Here is a 20,119-nt window from a genome sequence, read left to right as displayed (position 1 = left end):
CGCAATAAGCATACTCACAGCGCTGCTGATGGCAGACAGAAGTTGGAAACGGTCTAAATGTCCATCAAGGAAAACTCTGTAACTAGGTCTTCGTGCGTGGAATATTATGCAGCCATCTAAAATGATGCCAGAGTTGCTCTGACCCTTTTCCTAAGGAGTCTCGGTGCTGAAAGACTGAAAATCAGTAACATAGGTAACGGCTACCTTCCAAAATCAAATTTAAACATACAGAAAGACAAAACTTCTGAATATCTATCACATCAGAAATAAATTAAATTAAATAATGCCAGGGACGCTGTGATGGCATTGAGAGGTGACACTGTGTCATTAGGCTATAAAGGCAGATTCCAAAGCAACGTACACCACACTGGCTTTTTTTTTTAAAGCACGTCTATCTGTATACATGTGCTTAATTTAAAAAGGCCAGAAGAATAGATATCACAATGTTAATAAAACTTAACCATGATAGTTTATAATTTTTATGTTCCTCTTTTCCCCTCTTTGTGTTTTTCTAACTTGCTCAGAGAAGACAAGTGAGTGTACGTTGAAGCATAAACACCCCCAGCCACACACACGTGTGGTCTCCTGACGAGGAATCACGAGATGTGTCTTAGGGCGTGAGTCTCTCATCTGACGCATCTTAATAGGTAGTGCCGATCCGTTCTCCATCCGCTAGGCTCCATCCTAAAGACGTCTAAAGAGGAGTCCCTTGTTGAAATTGCCCTCGTGTTATGTTCGCTCACCATCTGTTTGGTGTTTCCCAGGCTTTATTAGCAGGTATATACCTTTTTCTCGGAGTTCTCATATCTTGCGTTTGTATGTCTCCCTGTATGCCAGTCCCGACTGACCAGCCAGAGTGAGGCCATGGCCTTGCAGTCGATACGGAACATCCGAGGGAACTCCCACTGCGTGGACTGCGAGACCCAAAGTAAGTGTGAGCCAGGACGGGGTGGGGCTTGGCCCTCGGCAGAGGGAGATGGGGTGGTCCGACACAGCATGCATTGCAGCAAACCCACATCTGTCATCTGGCATGTAAGGTTTATAACATGATTTAATGGCATTTAAGGAACTGAAATATTTTTATTTGGACTTAATATTTTAACACAGTGCCCTTCACACAAATGCCTCTCTGATGACACTGTAATTCTTTCTTGTTTGTTTGATTTTTTTTAATTTTATTAAAGTGTAGTTGATTTACAGTGCTGTGCTAGTTTCTGCTGTACAGGAAAGCGATTCAGCTGGACCCGGGTATATTCTTCTTCGTGTTCTTTTCCATTCTGGTTCATCACAAGTCTTGTTTATGCCTCAGGCATCCCCATGAGCCACAGTCACACCACAGATGCTATAGGGATTAGGCCACCTGCCCAGATTCTGTGCCACATCCAGAAACCAACCTTTGGCTTAATCAACGATCATACGTTTGTTTGCTTTTTCCATAAAAATAGAGTACAGTTGGTTAAATCCTGCCCAGAGACTTCTGGGGTTTGTTTTCTTTATTTCAAAATCATATGTTCTAGATTTTGCTATCAAATGGTCTCTTTTTATTTTATCTTGAATTCACTACACACTAAAAGCATTTGATTGAACTGACAGACTTCATAATTGTGCTTTGTGCCTTGGAGCAACCCAGTTTTCCTCCATGCTTTCCGTTGTCCAGGCAATAATGCCACGTTCCCTTTGAGAAAGTCCTTTTGTGGTTCGTATCCTCGAAGTTAAGGACTTACTTCTCATTCTTCACCTTCCAGCCCTGGCACAGTGCTGGGCCCATTCAGTAAAGTTTTTCCAATCATATACTTTTGCCATTGTTAGGGTCCAGCACCAGGCTAGGGTGTCAGGTGGCCCTGGCATCCCGAGCCTGAAGCCCAGTGGGCGAGGCCTGGACCCAGTGGCCACAAGGCCCGGGGCCATGGAGAAAGGCCGTTAGGGGCACACAGCAACTCAGAGCAGACCTTGTGCAGGAAATGGGCGGGACTGGAGCAGGTGGGGAGGGAGTCATTGTGAGTCAGGGAAGCAGCAGGACGCACAGCTGAATGGCTCTGGTTTGTTCAGGGAAAGAGCTGCTGCTCAGGTAGGAAGCTGGCCAGGCAGGATTTGTGCGACCTAACAGGAAGAACTCAGGATTGTCACAGGTAAACGGGGAGAGCCACCTGGGAGAGACCGCTGGTTGGCAGGTCAGGTAAGGGCAGGATGGCAAGGCCACGTCTGTGGCCTCCGGGTGAAAGAAGGGATCTCCTCTTCAGGTATCTTGAGGGACTTCTTTTTTTTTTTTTTTTTTTAGTTTTTTTTTTTTTTTAATTTATTTATTGTTTGTTGCGTTGGGTCTTCATTGCTCACGGGCTTTCTCTGGTTGCAGCAAGCGGGGGCTACTCTTCGTTGCGGTGCGCGGGCTTCTCATTGCGGTGGCTTCTCCTGTTGCGGAGCACGGGCTCTAGGCGCGTGGGCTTCAGTAGTTGTGGCTCTTGGGCTCTAGAGCGCAGGCTCAGTAGTTGTGGCTCGCGGGCTTTAGAGCACAGGCTCAGTAGTTGTGGCTCACAGGCTTAGTTGCTCCGCGGCATGTGGGATCTTCCCAGACCAATCGGCAGGCGGATTCTTAACCATTACGCCACCAGGGAAGCTCTTGAGGGACTTTAAAGCATCTTCTTTTGTTTGAATTTTTAAATGTTACTTTCAATATGTGTCATGATACGAAGTTAGAAGAGATAAGTCGTTATTTGAAGTGTGTTTTTATCAGGAAGTTTCAAAGTAACATCTTTAAAAGCACAAAATCGGAGACATATCGGAACCTCCATTAGGAGAAGCGTCTGCAGTGGTTTCCACTATCATCTACAGGATAGTTTTAACGGGAAGATTCCGTGGCTCCTCAGCTTTGCGGTGTGTGGCCAATTGGAGGTCGAGAGAACATTCTGAGAGCCGGGTTGGGCGGGCGAGTGCCCAGGTGGGGAGGGCAGGTGGAAGAAGGAGGTTGGGGGAGGCTCCGGGGCCAGTTTGTTTAGAATGAGGCCACCTGAGTAGGAATCCAGGGACAGAGTGGGACAAATCTGGAGAGAAAAGAGGTCTTAAACTCCCATTCCTTAAACACATTATCTGTCAGGTCTGTGCCCAGTCCCACCATGCACTGTCTCTTTCCATTCTTGTGACTGTAATAGTTGTTGCTACAGTGTGTCCCACTTACAGGGTGACATGAAGAGTCTGAAGGGTCAGGTTACATACCCCAGGTCACCATAAGAGCCAGCTGTGTAGCAGGATTCAAATTAAGCCTTTGGCTGCCCTGCTGTGTTTTCTCAGAGGACAAGGGGAAGGTCGAGGGGCTGAGGTCAAGGACATGAGAGATGACACATTGGCAGAGGTGTTTTGTTTTTTATGTGTTATTATTATTATTATTAGGGGCATCTGTTTCCTCTTCCCAAGCAGACGGTCTCTGAGGTCACAGACCCCTCTTCTCGTATGCCCCCCACCATGGTCTCTGTCACCACCTCTCTGCCTTTGTGTTAGATACTAAGTGAATCGCTGGCTGATTTCTGCTGAATGAGCATAAGGCCACTCCTGGTCGTCAGCCATTTCCAGAGTGATTCCAAATAAATATGATGTCAGCTACCTGGTTTTTGGTTGACTCTTCAAGTGCACCTGCGGTAAATGTTGATTATTCTTGGATGATGTAAGCCTTATTTGCTTCTGTCGGTGGTGAAGGCCATTGACTGTCAAGGTCAGCCCCGTCTTTGCAAATCAGCTGATGATTCTAGCATGAAGCCAGCCCTGGGTCCAAATCCACAGTCTTCTGACTGTGTCAGCCAGGTTCACACAGGGACTGATCCCACTCAGGGGTCCCAGTGCTGTTCTCTGGACTCATTCAGTGCCCTTGGTGCAGCGTCACAGCCCAAAGCCCATCACCATTTATTCCGAGAACCAGGGTCGATCATCCTGGGTAGTAACCTAACCAAAGGACCGTGTCCGCCATCTTGCCAGCAGTGAAGGATGGAGAAACGGGAGTTGCTTTGGCGGTTGCCCTTAAATAAGATCCCTGAAAAGCACACTTCTTCATTGTAGTGTGCCTTTCTTTCATCTTTGAAATTTGCAAATGTGCGCATCATGTCACTAAAAACTTTGATGTGCCCGTGGTTGCAGAGGTGGTCACGTGGGACCTGGTAGCTTTGGGAGTGACCCAGCTGTCCCTCAGCACACCTTCTCTTTCCCACTATCAGCCGCCATCCACAGTAGGCGCCAAGTCGTGCCTGATTTTGTTTCCATGTGTGTCTGCCTGCTCAAGGGGAGTGCCGCTGTGGAAGTATCCAAAAGCGCATCTTTCTATCCAAACCAATGCTTTCAGTTGTTTCCAAGGCTTTGGTTAAAGCCAGTTGTTTGAAAGTTGCCGCCAACATGTCAGAGCTTTTGAGATGCCTGAGACAGTTCCAAGTACCGGCCAGGGAGCATTTTCAAGCCATGTGATTCTAGGGAGGGACTGTTGCACGGGAAGTCCGATTAGCCGTTTTGTTCCCGAGACCTAAGGACAGTTGGGATGAGTGATGACGGTCTGATTGCATATGGCGCCCTTTTCCTCTTCCCACAGATCCCAACTGGGCCAGTTTGAACTTGGGAGCCCTCATGTGCATTGAGTGCTCAGGGATCCACCGGAATCTTGGCACCCACCTTTCTCGAGTCCGATCTCTGGACCTTGATGACTGGCCCATTGAGCTTATCAAGGTGATGTCGTCCATTGGGAATGAGCTGGCCAACAGCATCTGGGAGGAGAGCACCCAGGGGCGGACGAAGCCCTCGCTGGACTCCACAAGGTAGGGACGTGGGAAGGCATGTGGTTATGGGGCATTCTGCAGGCAGTTCAACAACCAGAAATGACCTTAATGACAGCCACCACTGGAACTGCCCCAGCAACCAGTGGGAAGCTGATTACCCCGGACAGAAACATCTGTATTAACAATTGCTCTTCCGCAGACACGGGTAATTCAAACTCCTTAATTTTTTACTCTTGTTTTTACACTTTGGGGATTCCTCTCCCTCTCTTAGAAATGTATTGAGCTTCTAACCTTACGAATATATCACTTTAATTAATATACTTCTAATAGGCATAAGCTAGGCTGTTAACACTAATTATGAATTCTGGATTCTTTAATTTTGTTATTCTTATGTCTTTGACAAGCATCTACTCCGTTGGTTCCCCTCTCCCCCCGACCCCCACTAAGTGAGTTTATAGTAACCAAATATATTTTATTTTCTGAAATATATTTCTAACACATTTAATCAACCAAGTATGGTGTAACTTATGGTGGCTCCTCATTGATGTTAATTGTTACCCAGTGTAAAAAACGCATTTATTTTGAGTCCATTCCGTTTCTCATTTTTCATTTACAGCAATTATAAGCCATTTCTTAGCACACATGCATATTTAATGTACCTAAGAGGTGGTAAAATGGCGCGTTTTCTGAGAAAGCCTCTTTCACAGAGGCAGGATGGACCGTCCTGTCTCCACGGCTGTTCGGGGAGCTGGGGGGCATCCCAGCATCTGAAGCAGGGGCACGGGATGGGCTCAGCCTTCACTTGTCAGGTGTGTGCAGAGGTGAAGGGGGAGAAGAGGTCTCCCAGCATCAGCACGGATCTGTCGTGCTGGTGATCAGACAAGGAAACCCAGGTGTCCGTCTGTGGTCGGGCCACATGCGAGGGCTAAGAAGTTGGTTTCTACTGCCAGTAACATGGAAAACCGGTGGGCTTCATTTCATCAACACTAAAAAATGAATTTGTGGTGCCCCCTTCGGTTCGCTTGAGAGAATGAAGCTGGTGTCACTAACCCTGCCCTTCCTATTAGGTGCTCTGTGGGGAGGGGACGGGGGTGCGCAAGAAATGTGCACAAAGTCCATCTGTTTAAAATCGAGTAGGTTGGCGCTATGGGCTCTTTATATATAAGTTATGCTGTGTAATATACACGCAGGCAGCTGTCTTACAGACTGAAGGAATGACACACTTCTGCCGTTTTTCAATTTTGATTTAACACTAATACAGAAATCCGCAGGGTTGTCCACTAGGAGCATTCTTAAAAGATTAATTCATGTTTTAATGTCTATTTTTTCATACATATAGTTTCCTTGGAGGGTACTGAGATCTGAAAAAGAAAAATGATTGGAAATCGGATTGAGTTTAACGTGTGAATGCAGAAAACATTAAGATAAGTTGGGAAAAAATTAACTTTATACATTTTACTGTTTGTGTGTCAAAGGAGCAGTTATACTATTTTTAATACATGAATTAGAAAAGTTTGGTTGTTTTTCCATCTATCACAATTAGAAACCATTTAGAATGATTACAAACAAAGACGTAGGTTAATTTTTTAACTGGGAAATATTATATAATAATTTCATCCTCATAAGTGAAGATGGTGTATGTAAGGGTATTTCATCCTTCTAACTTGTACATTTGAATTAACCTCTTGAGTATGTAACTTCATCTTCTGTGTAGTGTTATACACGTCGTATCTTTACATTTTAGAGACATTTGAGTCTTTCTTTCTCACAAGTGGAGTCACTGCTGTGAAATCCCTACAGTGAGGTGATGTGGTTACGTCGTATTTCCCGTGGTAACTTGGGGGTTTCTAAGTTCTGTCCATCTCTAAGAAGATAAACATGTTTGAGAGTTGAATATACCTTTGTGCTTTAGTAATTCTCCCAGGGAGTTTTATTTTTAATTAAATTCAGCAAATATTCATTGAGTGCTTCCTCATAGAAAAGAAGTGATTGCTAGGTGACGACCGTAAGTGTGCGGTGGTTGGTGAATGTTCTCAGGGCCAGCCGAGGATGCCAGGACTCGGTGGCGTTCACAGACTGGAGGGATTTGCGTTGCCCCAGGAGGTCCAGGGGAAATGTCATCTGAGCTGACTTGAAACTGTGCTGTGATCTCCAGGCCTACGGGCGTGGGGAGTGTGTGTGCTGGAGGATGGGAGGGACCTACACACAAACAGGAACGTGGAAGCCTCAGGGCCCATGGGGAGCTGGACCCTTGAGCGCAGTGAGAAGTGGGGAAGGGAAGGCCATAATAGAGCAAAGGCCTGGTGAGCCGGGCTAGTGTTTTAACAGCGACTCTCGCGGTTGGGCAGAGGGTGGGTTGTTGGATCTCTTTCTGTGTTCGTATATGTTCCGCCTGTTCTCAGGAGAACTGGAGGCAGCCAGCAGCATCCTAGGAAAGGATGGAGACAGGCGAGGAGATCAGTTGGAAGACTGTGGTCCTGGTGGAACGTGGGCAAAGCCTCAGATACACTCAAAGACCACTCAGTGTAATTGTAAAACAGTCCAGATCCCCAGCTCCTTCACTACCCCCTGCACTTTCCTCAAACAGAATCAGAATCCCAAAGTTTGGGCTGGAATGTCCACATGGAATTCAGTCTGCGGTGTGAGAATGGATATCTAGTCTGGTTCCTGCCTCTCCAAGACAAGGAAAGACACGCCCTCCCGCCCACCCTGCCTCGCTCTCTCTGCAGGACCTGTGATCACTAGCACAAAAAAACCTGGACGGTTCTCTAATGTGGCCCTCAGGTAATACTAAAAAGAAATATTTTAATAAAATTGTATCTCTGTCTGAGGAAAAGCCAAGTGCAATATATCCAGTCTAATTCTTTGAAAAAGGGCCCAGCTGTTTTCCCGAGAAGCTCCATCCATTCTGTCTTGTTCAGAAGATTCATTCTGACAGTGGAATATAATTAGAAATGTGCCATACCTCCCCCAGCACACAGACACACACACACACACACACACACACACACACACACACACACACACACACACACACACAGACTCAGGACCATGGAGAAGTAGAACACGACAGATCCTTCTCCAAAGAAACAACTGAAGCCACCTCGCATTGGTGTCACCCAGACGGGCTCCTCTGACCAGCCGTCTGCCCTGCTGCTTGCTGGGCCTTCACCCCTGATTAGGGCAGCTTTGGACGGCACGTAATTGGTTCCAGCGATTCTCAGCTGCCCTGAGAACTGCCGTTCAAACTTGAACAGCTTTGAGATCAATCGAAGCTGACGGCGGCAAAGCAGTATTGACTTCCCATTCCTAAACCGGGGGATCATTAGTCAAGAAAAGCATCTTTTAATTACTCCCAGGAAGAAAAAAAAATCTTTTTGGATGGATTCTGCAACAACTGCTATTTTTTTTCCAGTGCATTCGATATTAAATTTATTGTCTCAGGAGGGGAGAGGATGCCCTTCATCCCCCTCTGTAATGGAGGTTTAATTTGGAGAAAGGAGCAGGTAGAGAAGATCGATGCTGTAACAATTAACTACCTCTGGGGTGGAATCAGAATCCCCCTCTAATTGCTATTGATACCATTTAAGCACACACTTAAAATATCGATTGTAAATGGGGCTGCTGGAGTAGGGGAGAAGTGGTAACAGAATGAACTAGGTGTTAGGGCCTTAAGGAGGGGCAGTTTGCTGTCGGCAGGACGGTCAGCGTGTGAGTCGGTGTGTTGCATCTTAGAGTACGTTGTCCTGTGGAGTTGGACGCGGGGCCTGGAGCCACCAGGCAGGGCTCTGGTTCCGGTGTCAGGACACAGCTCGGAGGTAGAGATGTTAAAACGGTCACGTGCATATTTCCGGAGTGCGTGAACGAATGGGTGAATGAGAGAAAGAGGAAACTGGTCAGCTTGGAATACATGTGTCGGGGGGGGCTTTGCATCCTCAGGGCCTCAGAACGCCCCGTGTGTCTGTGAGTGAAATTCCCAGCACACGGTGACGCCGCCTCAAACAAACCTCTCTGTGCATCCTCGCACGCTCGGCCACGCACTGGTGTTTTCGGGGCCGGTCTGCATCACTTAAGGCAGGTCCTTCTTGATTCTCATCCCCCTTTTCACTTAGAAGCTTTTTCGATTGACTGCAGGGAAAATAATTTCCCACCAGGACCGATCGGAGCTCTCTGGAACCGCATTCCTCCTGGCAGAAGCCGAACTCAGCTGGGCTGTGCGGCTTTCTCTCTTCATCTTCCACCTTTGTGTCTCCGAGTCGAGGGCTTTGGCCCGGGAGGGACCAGGGACCAGTGGCTATTTGCATTTCAGGGCAGGTATCCTGTTTACAGGGTGGTTTGGGGCCTGCCGGTTTGGTCTAGGAAATCAAAGGAACCTGAAAGTAGAGAGCTGTGTTCTCAATTCCATGAAAGAGCCCTTGGGAGAAGCTCTAGGCCCAACTGAAATCACCCTGCCACCTCTTTGATCCCACATGGAAGGGGACCGAGTTTGCTGATTTAGTGTACGTTCCCTTCCCTCTCTTAGCATCCTTTCTCTGGGTTTCGTTATTTGTCAGTTCACCTGCGCCCCTGAACTCCCCTCTTGTGTTTAACCTCTAAAAAGATGTCACTTCAGGAGGAAGATTGGGGGCCGGACGTCAGAAATCCGCGTGGGAGAGACGGGCTGCTCACTTCCAGGCGGAGCGAGTCTGCCCGGTGATCCAAGTTCCGTGTCCTTTTCATTTCCGAACGCCACTTTCATCTTATTTATGCACATGGAGATATTGATAAAGGGGAAATGTATCCAAACTGAAAATAATTGGATCCCCACCGCTAACTCTGAGATATTAAAAGCAGCACCACTTGGCCACGTCTCTGTCTCGTTAGGTTTGATCATAAGATCACAATATAGTAATCTCAGGCTCAAATTTCTGGCATAAAGATGCACTGATCCAAATGCGGCCTCGGGGAACATGAGGGCCCACGCGGTCCCAGGATTGTCTCATCTTATTATTTTTCAACAGTTCTTGGCCCTGCTGAGGTCAGTGTTTTGTCCCTTTTGAGTGTTCCTCTATGCTTGACACCTTTTCCTATTTTCTTTCCTTAAAAAAAAAGAAAAATGGGCAGGGGGAGAAATAGGGGGGGGGGGAAAAAAAAAGGACTTTACAGTGATGACCAGAACCCATCTGCAGTTGGGTGGCATCTGCTCCCCACATGTCACTTCCCTCATTAACAAGCAATTGAATTAATTAAATGCTACTCAGAACACACATAACAAGCTACCGGCAGTGTCCAAATTAGCACTGATAATCAAGGATGATTTCCTTTATTATCCTGCTAAGTGGTGTGTAGACTCTGATCTCCCTGTCTGCCCTCGTCTATTTACATACCCCCAGCTTCTGCCTTTGGAAGTGGAGGTTATCTTACCTAGTTAATTTGCCAGGATCACCGAGCATGGCGAATTGATGCCCTGCCGCCGCTGCCACTGCCACCGCTCGGCCCCCTCCCTTCCTGCCCTCCCCCAGCCCCAGCCTTTGTATCTCAAGCTCACTGATAAATTAAAGGCCACCCCTGTGGTCTCTCAAGTGAGTAATAGAGGCAGAAATTTCATTTTGCAACTGGCTGATTTAATGATCCAAAGGGTAATTAATGGCCTGATTATCTTAATGTTAAATATGTCCAGCAGCAATTACTGTGACCTCCCGCTTGTCAAGGTCCGGGCTGTGCTCTTCTTTCAATTAAGTTCTCTGGGGCTTAATGGTATGAATAAACTCCTGATTCTATCATCCCGGACGGACACAGAGGGTTCAGGGAGCTGGGGGCTCGTTTGGAGTTTTAATCAGCCTGTCTTCGACTCTGGCGATCAGAGTTAACAGTTATAACAAGGACAGCCTCACTTTCTTCTTCCCCGTGCAGGACCCCATCTCCACCTCCCCTCCATCCACCCTTTTGTGTTGTTGTTTTATTTTATTTATTTTCTCTTACGTATTTCCATGCTCGGAGGGAGAATTCTGTTTGCAGAGGGAGCCGCTGTGCTCCATGAGGCTCGTCTCTTCCAATATAAATTATCATGTGAGCGCTGTGGTTTTTCTGTTTGACAGGCTTAATTAATTGGCAGGAGCCCCCGAAAATGACAGTGCCACTAATTGCAACTCAGAGTGCATTTCTGTCATCGTGGCGCGCCTGTCAGCGGGCATGCCCTGGCCCCAGCCGCCGGAGCGGGGCCCACCCTCCCGGCCTCGGGTCTGGGCGGGGACAGTGTCCTGAGTGAGTGGGGACAGTGGCAGGCTCCGAGGGGCCCTGGGTTTGCAGGCACGCCATCCGCCTGCAGGAGCGACGTTTATTGCCAGTAGAGTTCACACGTCCGCGGCTCCGCAAACCCAACAGCGGCTCGGGGACCTCGGATTTGACTTAAGATATTTTAGGGACTTCTCAGAGTAGGCCGACATGGAATCAGACCCCGAGAGCCGTAACTCAGCCACCCTCCTTGACGGGATGGTCCTCATTAGCACGTTGCTAAATATGCTTGGGTTTACCGGAGCTCTGCACCCAGATCAGAAATATTGCAGTATCAGTATTAAGCCAGTTAGGGAAATGTACAAATGAGACGCGCGTTAACACTGCCTCAGAAATAATACCTGTAGATTACGGTTGACAAGAGACAGAGCAGTTCCCCTGGTACGCTGCAGGCAGGGAGCGTGGAGGGAATCTGTGCATCGGCAGTGCTCTCCGATTAAGCTCTCAGGATAGACTAGCCCTAATTATAAGAAAGGCGGATCTAACAAGATTCTCCGTAAGGTTAAGTAAAATGCGATCCGCGTTTTACAGCATAACTGTTCCTTCCAGTTGCCTTTGAAGAAGATGGATGAAATAGTGCTGTTGGTTTATTACGTCCTCCTGCCACACACAAACCCGTCTTTTATTTGATCCCGTAGGAAACCAAATGTGGGAGCCAGCGTTGCGACCGGAGAGCTGTCTTGGGTTGAAAACCCCTCTCATTTGCTCTCTGAAATGTAGCCATGGAGACAATCAAGGAATTTCTTATTGTTAAGCATTTTTATTATCATTGGTAGCTGCAAATGCGAGTCACCTGCCAGCATCAGTTTCTTGTAGGCGCCCTGACCACTTCCGAGCCCGCGTCCGTAGATGAAGCTACGTGATGTGGAGGCGAACCGTTAGGCTTGAATTCTAGATCACGGGAGCCCTTCTAAACGGGGGCCTGTAAATACTCTAACACAACTGCCTCTGTTTTGATTCCTCCAAAAGCAGAGCATTTTCCAGAAGGTCATTTCTCTCAGTGGTGCTTTGATCATTTCGCACCAGAAACCTCCTCTCTTCTGAGGAGGGCCCTGCTTTCTTCTTCCTAACAATGAAGAAGAGGCAGAAGCAGACAAGCCTGGGTCCAGGGTTCACAGTGTACTGGGTGCTTTTTCTTAGGACGGAGCCGTCCTACGACACGGGATGACCCCCGTTTCCCATGTGAGAAGGTTGTGAGGTCAGGGTCCTGGAGTCACTTGTCGAGGTTCGCCCGGGACTAAGGGGCAGATCACTTGAACGCAGGACCTGACTCCTGACACTCTGCCCTGGTCCTTCTGCTGCTCCCGTCCTTTTTCTGCTCAGCGTCATATGGCCACATCCCATGGTCAGTTGTGGCGTCTAGAGGTACCACTGTGTTTACCAGTGTACATTCCCTCTCCTCCCCTTGACCCCAGCTCATACTCCTACCAGCCATTAGTGTGCCGGTGTTTATATGTTATTAGTGTAAATGTATTATGTATAATAGCATAACTACGATGTCTTTCCACTTATAAAATCTAATGGCCTCATTCATGGTAACTTAAAGATAATAAAGCATCATTCATTTTAGTTTGCATTCATACAGCAAACCTGATCAAGTCACTCAGTCGTGATTCTCAAGTCTTAATTTTCTGCAGTCAGTGCTAATCCTTAGAGCTTCTCTGGAAAACAGTGCCGAGACCTAAATGTGCAGATCAGCCAACGTAGTCACACGGTTCGAGCCCCAGCTTTTCACGTGACCACATCCTTCTCCTGCCTGAACCTCCCTCCGTTCGTGTCCCTGACCCGACACTGTCTGTTGAAAACATTTAGCTTGTATTTCCAAAAGCTTCACAATCGTATTTATTATCTGCATGATGAAATAGGGAGCCAGGCCAGAGGATTTCTAGTCCTGGTTTCACAGCCAGCATCTTCTGTGATTTTGATTTTTAAAAATCAGAGAATGTTCTCATTTGTAAAATGAAACTAGTCATTAGCCCACCCACTTAATCACGTAGATTTAATGCTAAAAGAAAATACTATTTATGAAGTTTCCTGGGCTCTTTATCTGGAAAACTCAACTCAGCTTTGTGCCTGGGTCCCTGCATGCTGGCGGTGAGAGAGGCAAGTGGCCTGTGTGCTCTCAGGTGCGGGGGAGGGTCCGCTGACGTGGCATATGCGGTCCGGGTTTATTTTTGCTTTGTGGAGTGGTTTATTGCAGCACCAGCAAGGCACGTTCTTGGACCCCATTCCAAGTGTGTCCCCGTGGTGGGGCCCAGCGATGTGCTTTAACTCTCTAGGTGATTCTTACGCGTATTAAAGTTTGAGAAGCAGTGGTCTACACCAAGCAGTATCCACAAATGCCCACAACCCACCTGGAGTCCCTCTCCCTGTTTAGCCCAAGTTCCTGGACTTTTTTCCTCATTTCTTAAGACCCAGGTACCTGTCCTCTTTCTTTACCGTACTCTGTGTCCAATATGCCATCTCAAAGGTGCTACAACCCACAGGGAACATCTCTGTGTCTGCCCCCATTACAAGAAGATTATATACTGTGTTCAAATGTCATTTTCCCCAGGAATGCAAGGTTGGTTCAACACACAAAAATCTGTCAAAGTAATATACCACATTAATGGAATAAAGGACAAATGCTATGTACTCATTTCAAGAGATGCAGAAAATACATTTGACAGAACTCAATACCCCTTCATGATACAAACACACGGCAAAGTAGGAATAAAAAGAGACTCCCTCAACCTAAATAAAGGGTGTCTATGAAAAACCCACAGCTAACATCAAACTTAATGGTAAAGTACTGAAAGCTCCCCGCTTAAGATCAGGAACGAAACAAGGACATCCACTGTCACCACCTTTCTTCATCGTTGAAGTTCGAGCCAGAAAATCAGGCAAGAGAAAGAAACCAAAGGCATTCAGATTAGAAAAGAAGAAGGGGAAATTATATTTGCAGGTGATGTGATCTTATATATAGAAAATCTAAAGGAATTCAAAATAAACTATTAGAGCTAATAAAGGACCTCAGGAATATACAAAATTCAGTTGTACTTCTATACGTGAGAAATGGACAATTGCATTTACAATATTAATATACTCAAGAATAAAGTTAACCTATATACTGAAAACTACAAAGCATCTTTGAGAGAAATTAAAGAAGACCTAAATAATTGGCAAGACATCATGTTCATGGATTAGGAGACTTAGTATTGCTAAGATAGCACTCCCCAAATGATGTGTAGATTCAACACAATCCCTTTCAGACTTACAGATGCTTTTTTTTCGCATAAATGGACAAGCTGATCCTACAGTTTATGTGGAAATTCACAGGACCTTCAGATAGGCAAAACAATCTTGAAAAGGAATAACAAAGTTGGAGTGCTCGTATATCCTGACTTCAGAACTTACTACAAAACTACAATAATCCAAGATTGTGATATTGGCATAAGAATAGACGTGTAGATTGATGGTACAGAATTGAAAGTCTTGACATAAGCTCGTCCCTCTATGGTTAACTGCTTTTCAACAATTCATTGGGGAAAGAATAGTCTTTCAACAGGTGGCGCTGAGACAACTAGATATCCACATACAAAAGAATGAAGCTTAGACCCCATCTCCTGCCGTATACAAAAACTAACTCCAAATGAGTCAAAGACCTAAGTGTAAAAACTGAAACTGTAAAACTTTTAGAAGAAAATAGAGAGATAAAATAGATAAATTGGACTTCATCAGAATTAAAAATTTTAGTGCTTCAAAGGACAGTATCAAGAAATTGGAAACAGAGAATGAGTGAAAATATTTGAAAACCACATACTGAATAAGAGTCTAATATGCAGAATGTACAAAGAATGTGTACAGCTCAGCAACAGAAGACAAGTAACTCAGTTTTAAAACGTGCAAAGAGTTGGAATAGGCATTTCTCTAAAGAAGATATACAAATACCCAATAAGCACATGAAAACAATGCCAGACATCATTACTGATTAGGGAACTGCAAGTCAGTCCACACTGAGATACGACTGCACACTCACTAAGATGTGGCCATAATAAAAAGGAAGGTCAGTGGCAGGTGTTGGTGGAATGTACAGAAATATGAACCCTCATGTACTGCTGGTGGGAATGTTAAATGACACAGCCACTTTGGAAAACAGTCTGGCAGTTCCTCCAAAAGTTAAACATAGACTTAACATATGACCGAGCAATTCCTCTTCTACGTATATACCTAAGAGAAATGAAAACACATGTCCATGCAAAAACTTGTGCATGAGTGTTCATAGCAGCGTTATTCATAAAAGCCAAAGAGTGAAAACAAACCAAATGTCCATCAGATGATGGATATACACCAACTGTGCTTCAATAAAATAAAATAAAAAATTTTAATGATGAATGGGTAAACAAAAGATGGTACATCCATACAGTGGAATGTTATTCAGACACAGAAAAACAATAAAACACCATATGTGCTGCAACTTGGATGAACCTTGCAAACATTATACTAAGTGAAAGGAGCCGGACACAGAAGACCACGTATTGTATTACTCCATTTATATGGAGCCGCCCGAGTACGCAGATCCGTAGAGATGGAAGGTAGATCCGCGATTGCCAGGGGCTGGGGGATGAGGGGCAGCGGTGTCCAGGGAGTGACTGCTTAAAGGGTACAAGCTTTCTGGGGGGGAGATAATGAAAATTGTCTGCATTTCCATGATGGCGATGGCTCTACAGTCTTGTAACTAAACTAAAAGTCCACCAAAGCATACACATTTACAGCATGAATTGTAGGAAATGTGAAAAAGTATATGAATTTTGTCAATTTTTTTTAAAAAAGAAGGAATTTCCAAGGAGCACAGATGGGGCAGGGCATTCCACAAAGAGGGAACATTCTGGGCAAAGAGGCAGAAACACACGAGGGTGGCTGAAGCCCGGATGGTGGGGGAAGGTCGGCCTGGCCAGCATGTCTGCCCCTCATCTGGCTGGGGGAGCTGCGGGAGGGGGTCGTCCAGCATAGGGCTCTGAGCGGGATTTGCACTGCTACCAAAACCCCCTGCACTTGCGGGGGCAGACCGAAGGAGGGTGAGGCCAGGGAGAAAGAGGCGCCTCATGTCCAGGTGAATTGGTGGGTTGGAATCAGTGATGGTCAGTGATATGAGGGCCTTCCAGAGCCTTGAGAGGCCGGGCATGTCACAGCCATTGGCTCCTGGAATCCACAGGACAAACCGATGTCTTTCCCCCTTTAATAGACAAGGAAACTGGCCTGAGAAGCTCAGCCTGTGAATGCAGGAACCAGAATCCAGCCTGGGTCCTGCCGGCTGCACAGCCCTTCCTCAAGAGGCATTTGGACCAAAGGGATCTCGGGGACATAACATCATCAGGGCTCACCCCAGCTGGGGGCCTGGGGAAGGACAAACATCCAAGGTGATACTTGGTTTTCTTTCTTGAGCCATTGGGTGGATGGCGAGGCCTTTAAATGACAGGCAGAACAAATAAAAGGTAATTTCAGCCGTGAAATCCTGGCAGTTTGATTTCGTGTTAATAAAGGTGGACATTGCACCCGTTTATGCCCCGTGCTTTTGAGGAGGTGGTCAAGCGTGGCCGAGGCCCAGCCTTGCCTGTCCAGTCCTGGCTTTGGAGCAGGGTCTCTGGGCTTTAGGGCGTACCATCCCAAGCCAGCAGGGCAAAGCAAGCTTCTCCCAGCTCCAGAGTCCCGATTTCTCCAAGAAACTGCTTGAGGCCCTGGAGAGTGGGAACAGCAGTGACAGCAGCACTAAAGCTTCAAATAATTAAATGTCGTTTGTAACTGATACAAAATTTCATCAACCTGGAGTCCGGAAGATAAACATTACCTGGAGTACACATCCCTCAACCTTAGGGACTCACATGAAAAGCATCTCTAATGTGCGTGATCTTATGACCCTGGAGGATGAACACGTAACCATGGTGACTTAGCCGTGACTTTCTCCTCAGGGAACTCCACGTGCTGCCCCTTGTGTTTTCACACTGGTCCTCACGATCTTAGTGAAATTAGGAGATGTCTGTGTTTACGATCAGAGAAGAGGACCCCAGACAGGGAAGGTGACTCCTGTAATCTCACACAGTGCCCGGGAGCAGGCTGAACTTAGCTCACACTGGTCACCTGGAGGCACCGAAGAGAAGTCGACTGCATGGCTTGTGAGCGTGGAATTCTGTCTGCAAATGACCACGGTCCTTGTGCCAGCCTTTCTCAACCCTCTGGTGGTTTTCAGCCCAGGAAGCATTTGGAAATGACCATGGGGTGGGGTGGGGGGGGGGGGGGGTGGGTAGGACTGTCATTTAGTCCTAGGGGCCTGAGATCCTGAAGCCCCAGACAGTCCTACAAAACGGAGGATTGCTTTGCCCGGAATGCCAGTAGCACCCCTGCTACGGAGCAAGGAAGAGACGACCCCAAACAGCCCTCACCTCCTGAGATCATCAGCGTCTTTTAAATAACACGTGCGAAGGCCTCTAAGAATCCGGTCACTTTCCCCGGAGTTTTCTCCTGGGGGGGTGGAATGGATAAATCAAGGAAGACGAATACGTTCGCATTCTAGAATGTCAGACTCTACCTTTCCAGACGCGTTAAATGAAAATAAGAATAATGACCTATTCCGTAGAGTTTCCGAGGAACCATAATAGAGGCTCAATAAATACTTGAGCGCTTGTGTTTTTAATTATTTGTTTCCCGAAACTAATGTTGGGGCTATGCCGCATGGCAGATAAAAGGGAAGTGAAAGTAAGTGGCCAGCCAGAGGTTCCGTGGAGTGTCCATCCAGTGGACGACTCCACACACAAAACAGGGCTGACGTCAATACTTAGAGATTATGACATGGCGTCACAGTTAAAAGATGGACGCACGGCTCCGTATGGCCGTGTGCAACCCAGACTCACTTAACAGTCGGAAGACAATCTGGAGAACTTACGGCGTAGGGCATCCTAGCACTGTTTACAGAAGCGGTGTCCCTGGGACAGAGGAGGTAAAAGTAGGATTCCGATCCCATCAAGGCTGCTCTAATCCAGTGGGAACAGCAGAAAATTATCTGTGATTTTAAAATTCTCAGTCCTTCTGTTACAGTTGTGTCTGTGGACAGTTTTGGTTTCTAACGACCAGCTTTCTTCTTGACAAAGCGTGTGTGAGATTTTCTTTAATCCCCTGGGATCAACCCCGTTCTCCACAGTGGAACAAGAACCAGTGTCTGTGCCATGCGAGGGGGGGCACCTGCACGTAATTTCAGCAGCAGTCCTGACAGAGGAGACCTCCACCCTATCAGGAGAGGACACCTTTATCCCTAGACTCTGACGTCACAAAGCAGGGTGCCCTTTCCGCGTGAAGTCAGTGTCGAGGGGAGAAGAGTCTCTGTGATTGGGAGGTAGTGGTGAGGGATTAGAATGCAATCCTCGTTATGTTTAGGAACCTATTTCCAAGATGGCAAAGCGCCAACAGCCAAGAAGCGGTGAGGAGAGACAAGTCCGAGGCAGGGAGCTCCCGGGATGCTCTGTGACACCTGTGAGGTCCTGCGGTCAGAAGAGTTAAAACGCCCCCACTTGGGCCCACGTGTTCAGTGATGACCATGAATGTGTGGTGATCCACGCAGGCCGCTGCCTCTTACGTGGTCATGGGGCTTATGAGAGGCCTTTCCAGCTAGAGATCTTATGGCCCAAAGCAAGGTGACCTTGGCCTCTCACACCCATCACACTAAAGCCATCAAGGCCAGAGACAAGCTGAGCCCCCAAGGCCTGGGGCGGCAGGAGCACATCTCTAGCAGATGGAAAAGACTGGTGTTCTCCATGCTCCCAGCAAAGCACAACCTCCAGGATGGACGTGGCCCCTCGGTGCTGCAGAGACCAAATGTGCCAGCTCATCCACTGCCTGCCCACTTCCGGCAGCACCGGGGACGGGCCAGCCGACCCCTCCAGCGCCGGCCCACGCATGAGTTATAGCAGCCCCTGGCATCCTAACGGCCCCGAGCGCAGCCGCTGGGTTCTTACACGGCATCCGGATCTAAGTCTCCAGGAACCCCTTGGAAAGCTGCAGTTGTTGTCCCATGTTATAGCTGAGGACATGGAGGTCACACAGCAGGTACTTGGTGACGGGGAGTTTGTCCCCAAAGCCCACACTCTGAGCCTTGGCGCTTTGCTGCTGGGCTGTTGTGGGGTCGGTAACCAAAGGGAACTGCATGTGGCACTGGACAGCAGTGAGACACAGTACAGCTGCCATCGGGCTCAGCAGGACGCAGGATGACCAGGTGGCAGCGTGTCTGTGCCTGTCCCCCCCACCCCGCCTCCCATCCATATCAGCTTGGGGCGGGGCCTCACCCTCTCCCACACCCACCCCCTGCTATGTGGCACGTTGTCCTCTTTCAGCTGCTTGGGGGCCGTGATGCCCTCTGAACATGGTGGAGAATGGTGGCCAGAAACACGACAGCCAACATTTTTAGTTTATTGTTCAGGTTCAGCAAACGCCAAGGGACCACTCGTCAGTCTCCTTAATCTCCACCTTGATACACTGAGTTCTGATTTCCCCAGATGCGTGTTGGCCCTCGCACCTTCCTCCTCGACGTGAGGAATCACTAGTCGGCTTTGTCAAGTTTGCAGCCTGCCTGTGCCTCGGACTCCATGTCTGTTCTGGGAGAGGAGAGTCCTCTGAGCACTTTGTATGAGGAAAGAGCAGGAAAGGGAGGCATTTTGTGGTGCTTACTGGAAATATTGACCTCGCTTAGACTTGTAACCCAGGCGCAGAAGGTTTTCTTCCTGCAGCGGCCTCCTCACTTGGAAAAAATCTCCTGGTGAGCAGGTGAAGTTGGGAGCGAGCCCGCTGGACAGAGGCAGGGAGATAGGCAGAGAGAAAGCCGGAGGCCGGTTCATGACCCTGGAGAGGCTCCTGGAGGGTGGTGAGCCAACTCCCAGGCCCCAAGCAGTATTGTTGCTGTCACTTAAGGAACACCCATTCCTAATCAGGTTAGTCTCCTAAAGTATCTGGAGGTCAGGAAAGGTGCTTTCGGACGTTTATTTTAAAGGTAAACCAAGATAAGCATGATGGCTTTTCTCGTCCGTCCGTCTGTGGTGGGAGCTTCAGACAGCAGCTGTCGGAAGAGGACAAAG

General features: G+C 47.6%; 1 protein-coding gene across 6 annotated transcripts in view; it reads left to right on the top strand.

The window, feature by feature from the left end:
* Positions 1-20,119, top strand: part of AGAP1 (ArfGAP with GTPase domain, ankyrin repeat and PH domain 1) — a 560,398-nt gene that overhangs the window by 488,727 nt on the left and 51,552 nt on the right. For 4 of the 6 annotated variants that reach the window (XM_032637223.1, XM_032637221.1, XM_032637225.1 and 1 more), the window contains 2 exons: positions 838-928; positions 4,565-4,787. In XM_032637223.1, coding sequence (XP_032493114.1) covers positions 838-928; positions 4,565-4,787 — 314 coding nt within the window. Of the gene's footprint in view, positions 1-837; positions 929-4,564; positions 4,788-6,087; positions 6,166-7,335; positions 7,427-20,119 lie in introns of those variants that run through there. The other 2 variants (XM_032637226.1, XM_032637227.1) reach the window with 2 other exon arrangements.

This window comes from Phocoena sinus, chromosome 7, assembly GCF_008692025.1.
Source record: "Phocoena sinus isolate mPhoSin1 chromosome 7, mPhoSin1.pri, whole genome shotgun sequence".
Lineage (NCBI taxonomy): Eukaryota > Metazoa > Chordata > Mammalia > Artiodactyla > Phocoenidae > Phocoena > Phocoena sinus.
Note: the sequence above shows the minus strand (reverse complement) of the source record. Positions and strands in the feature narration are given on the sequence as shown.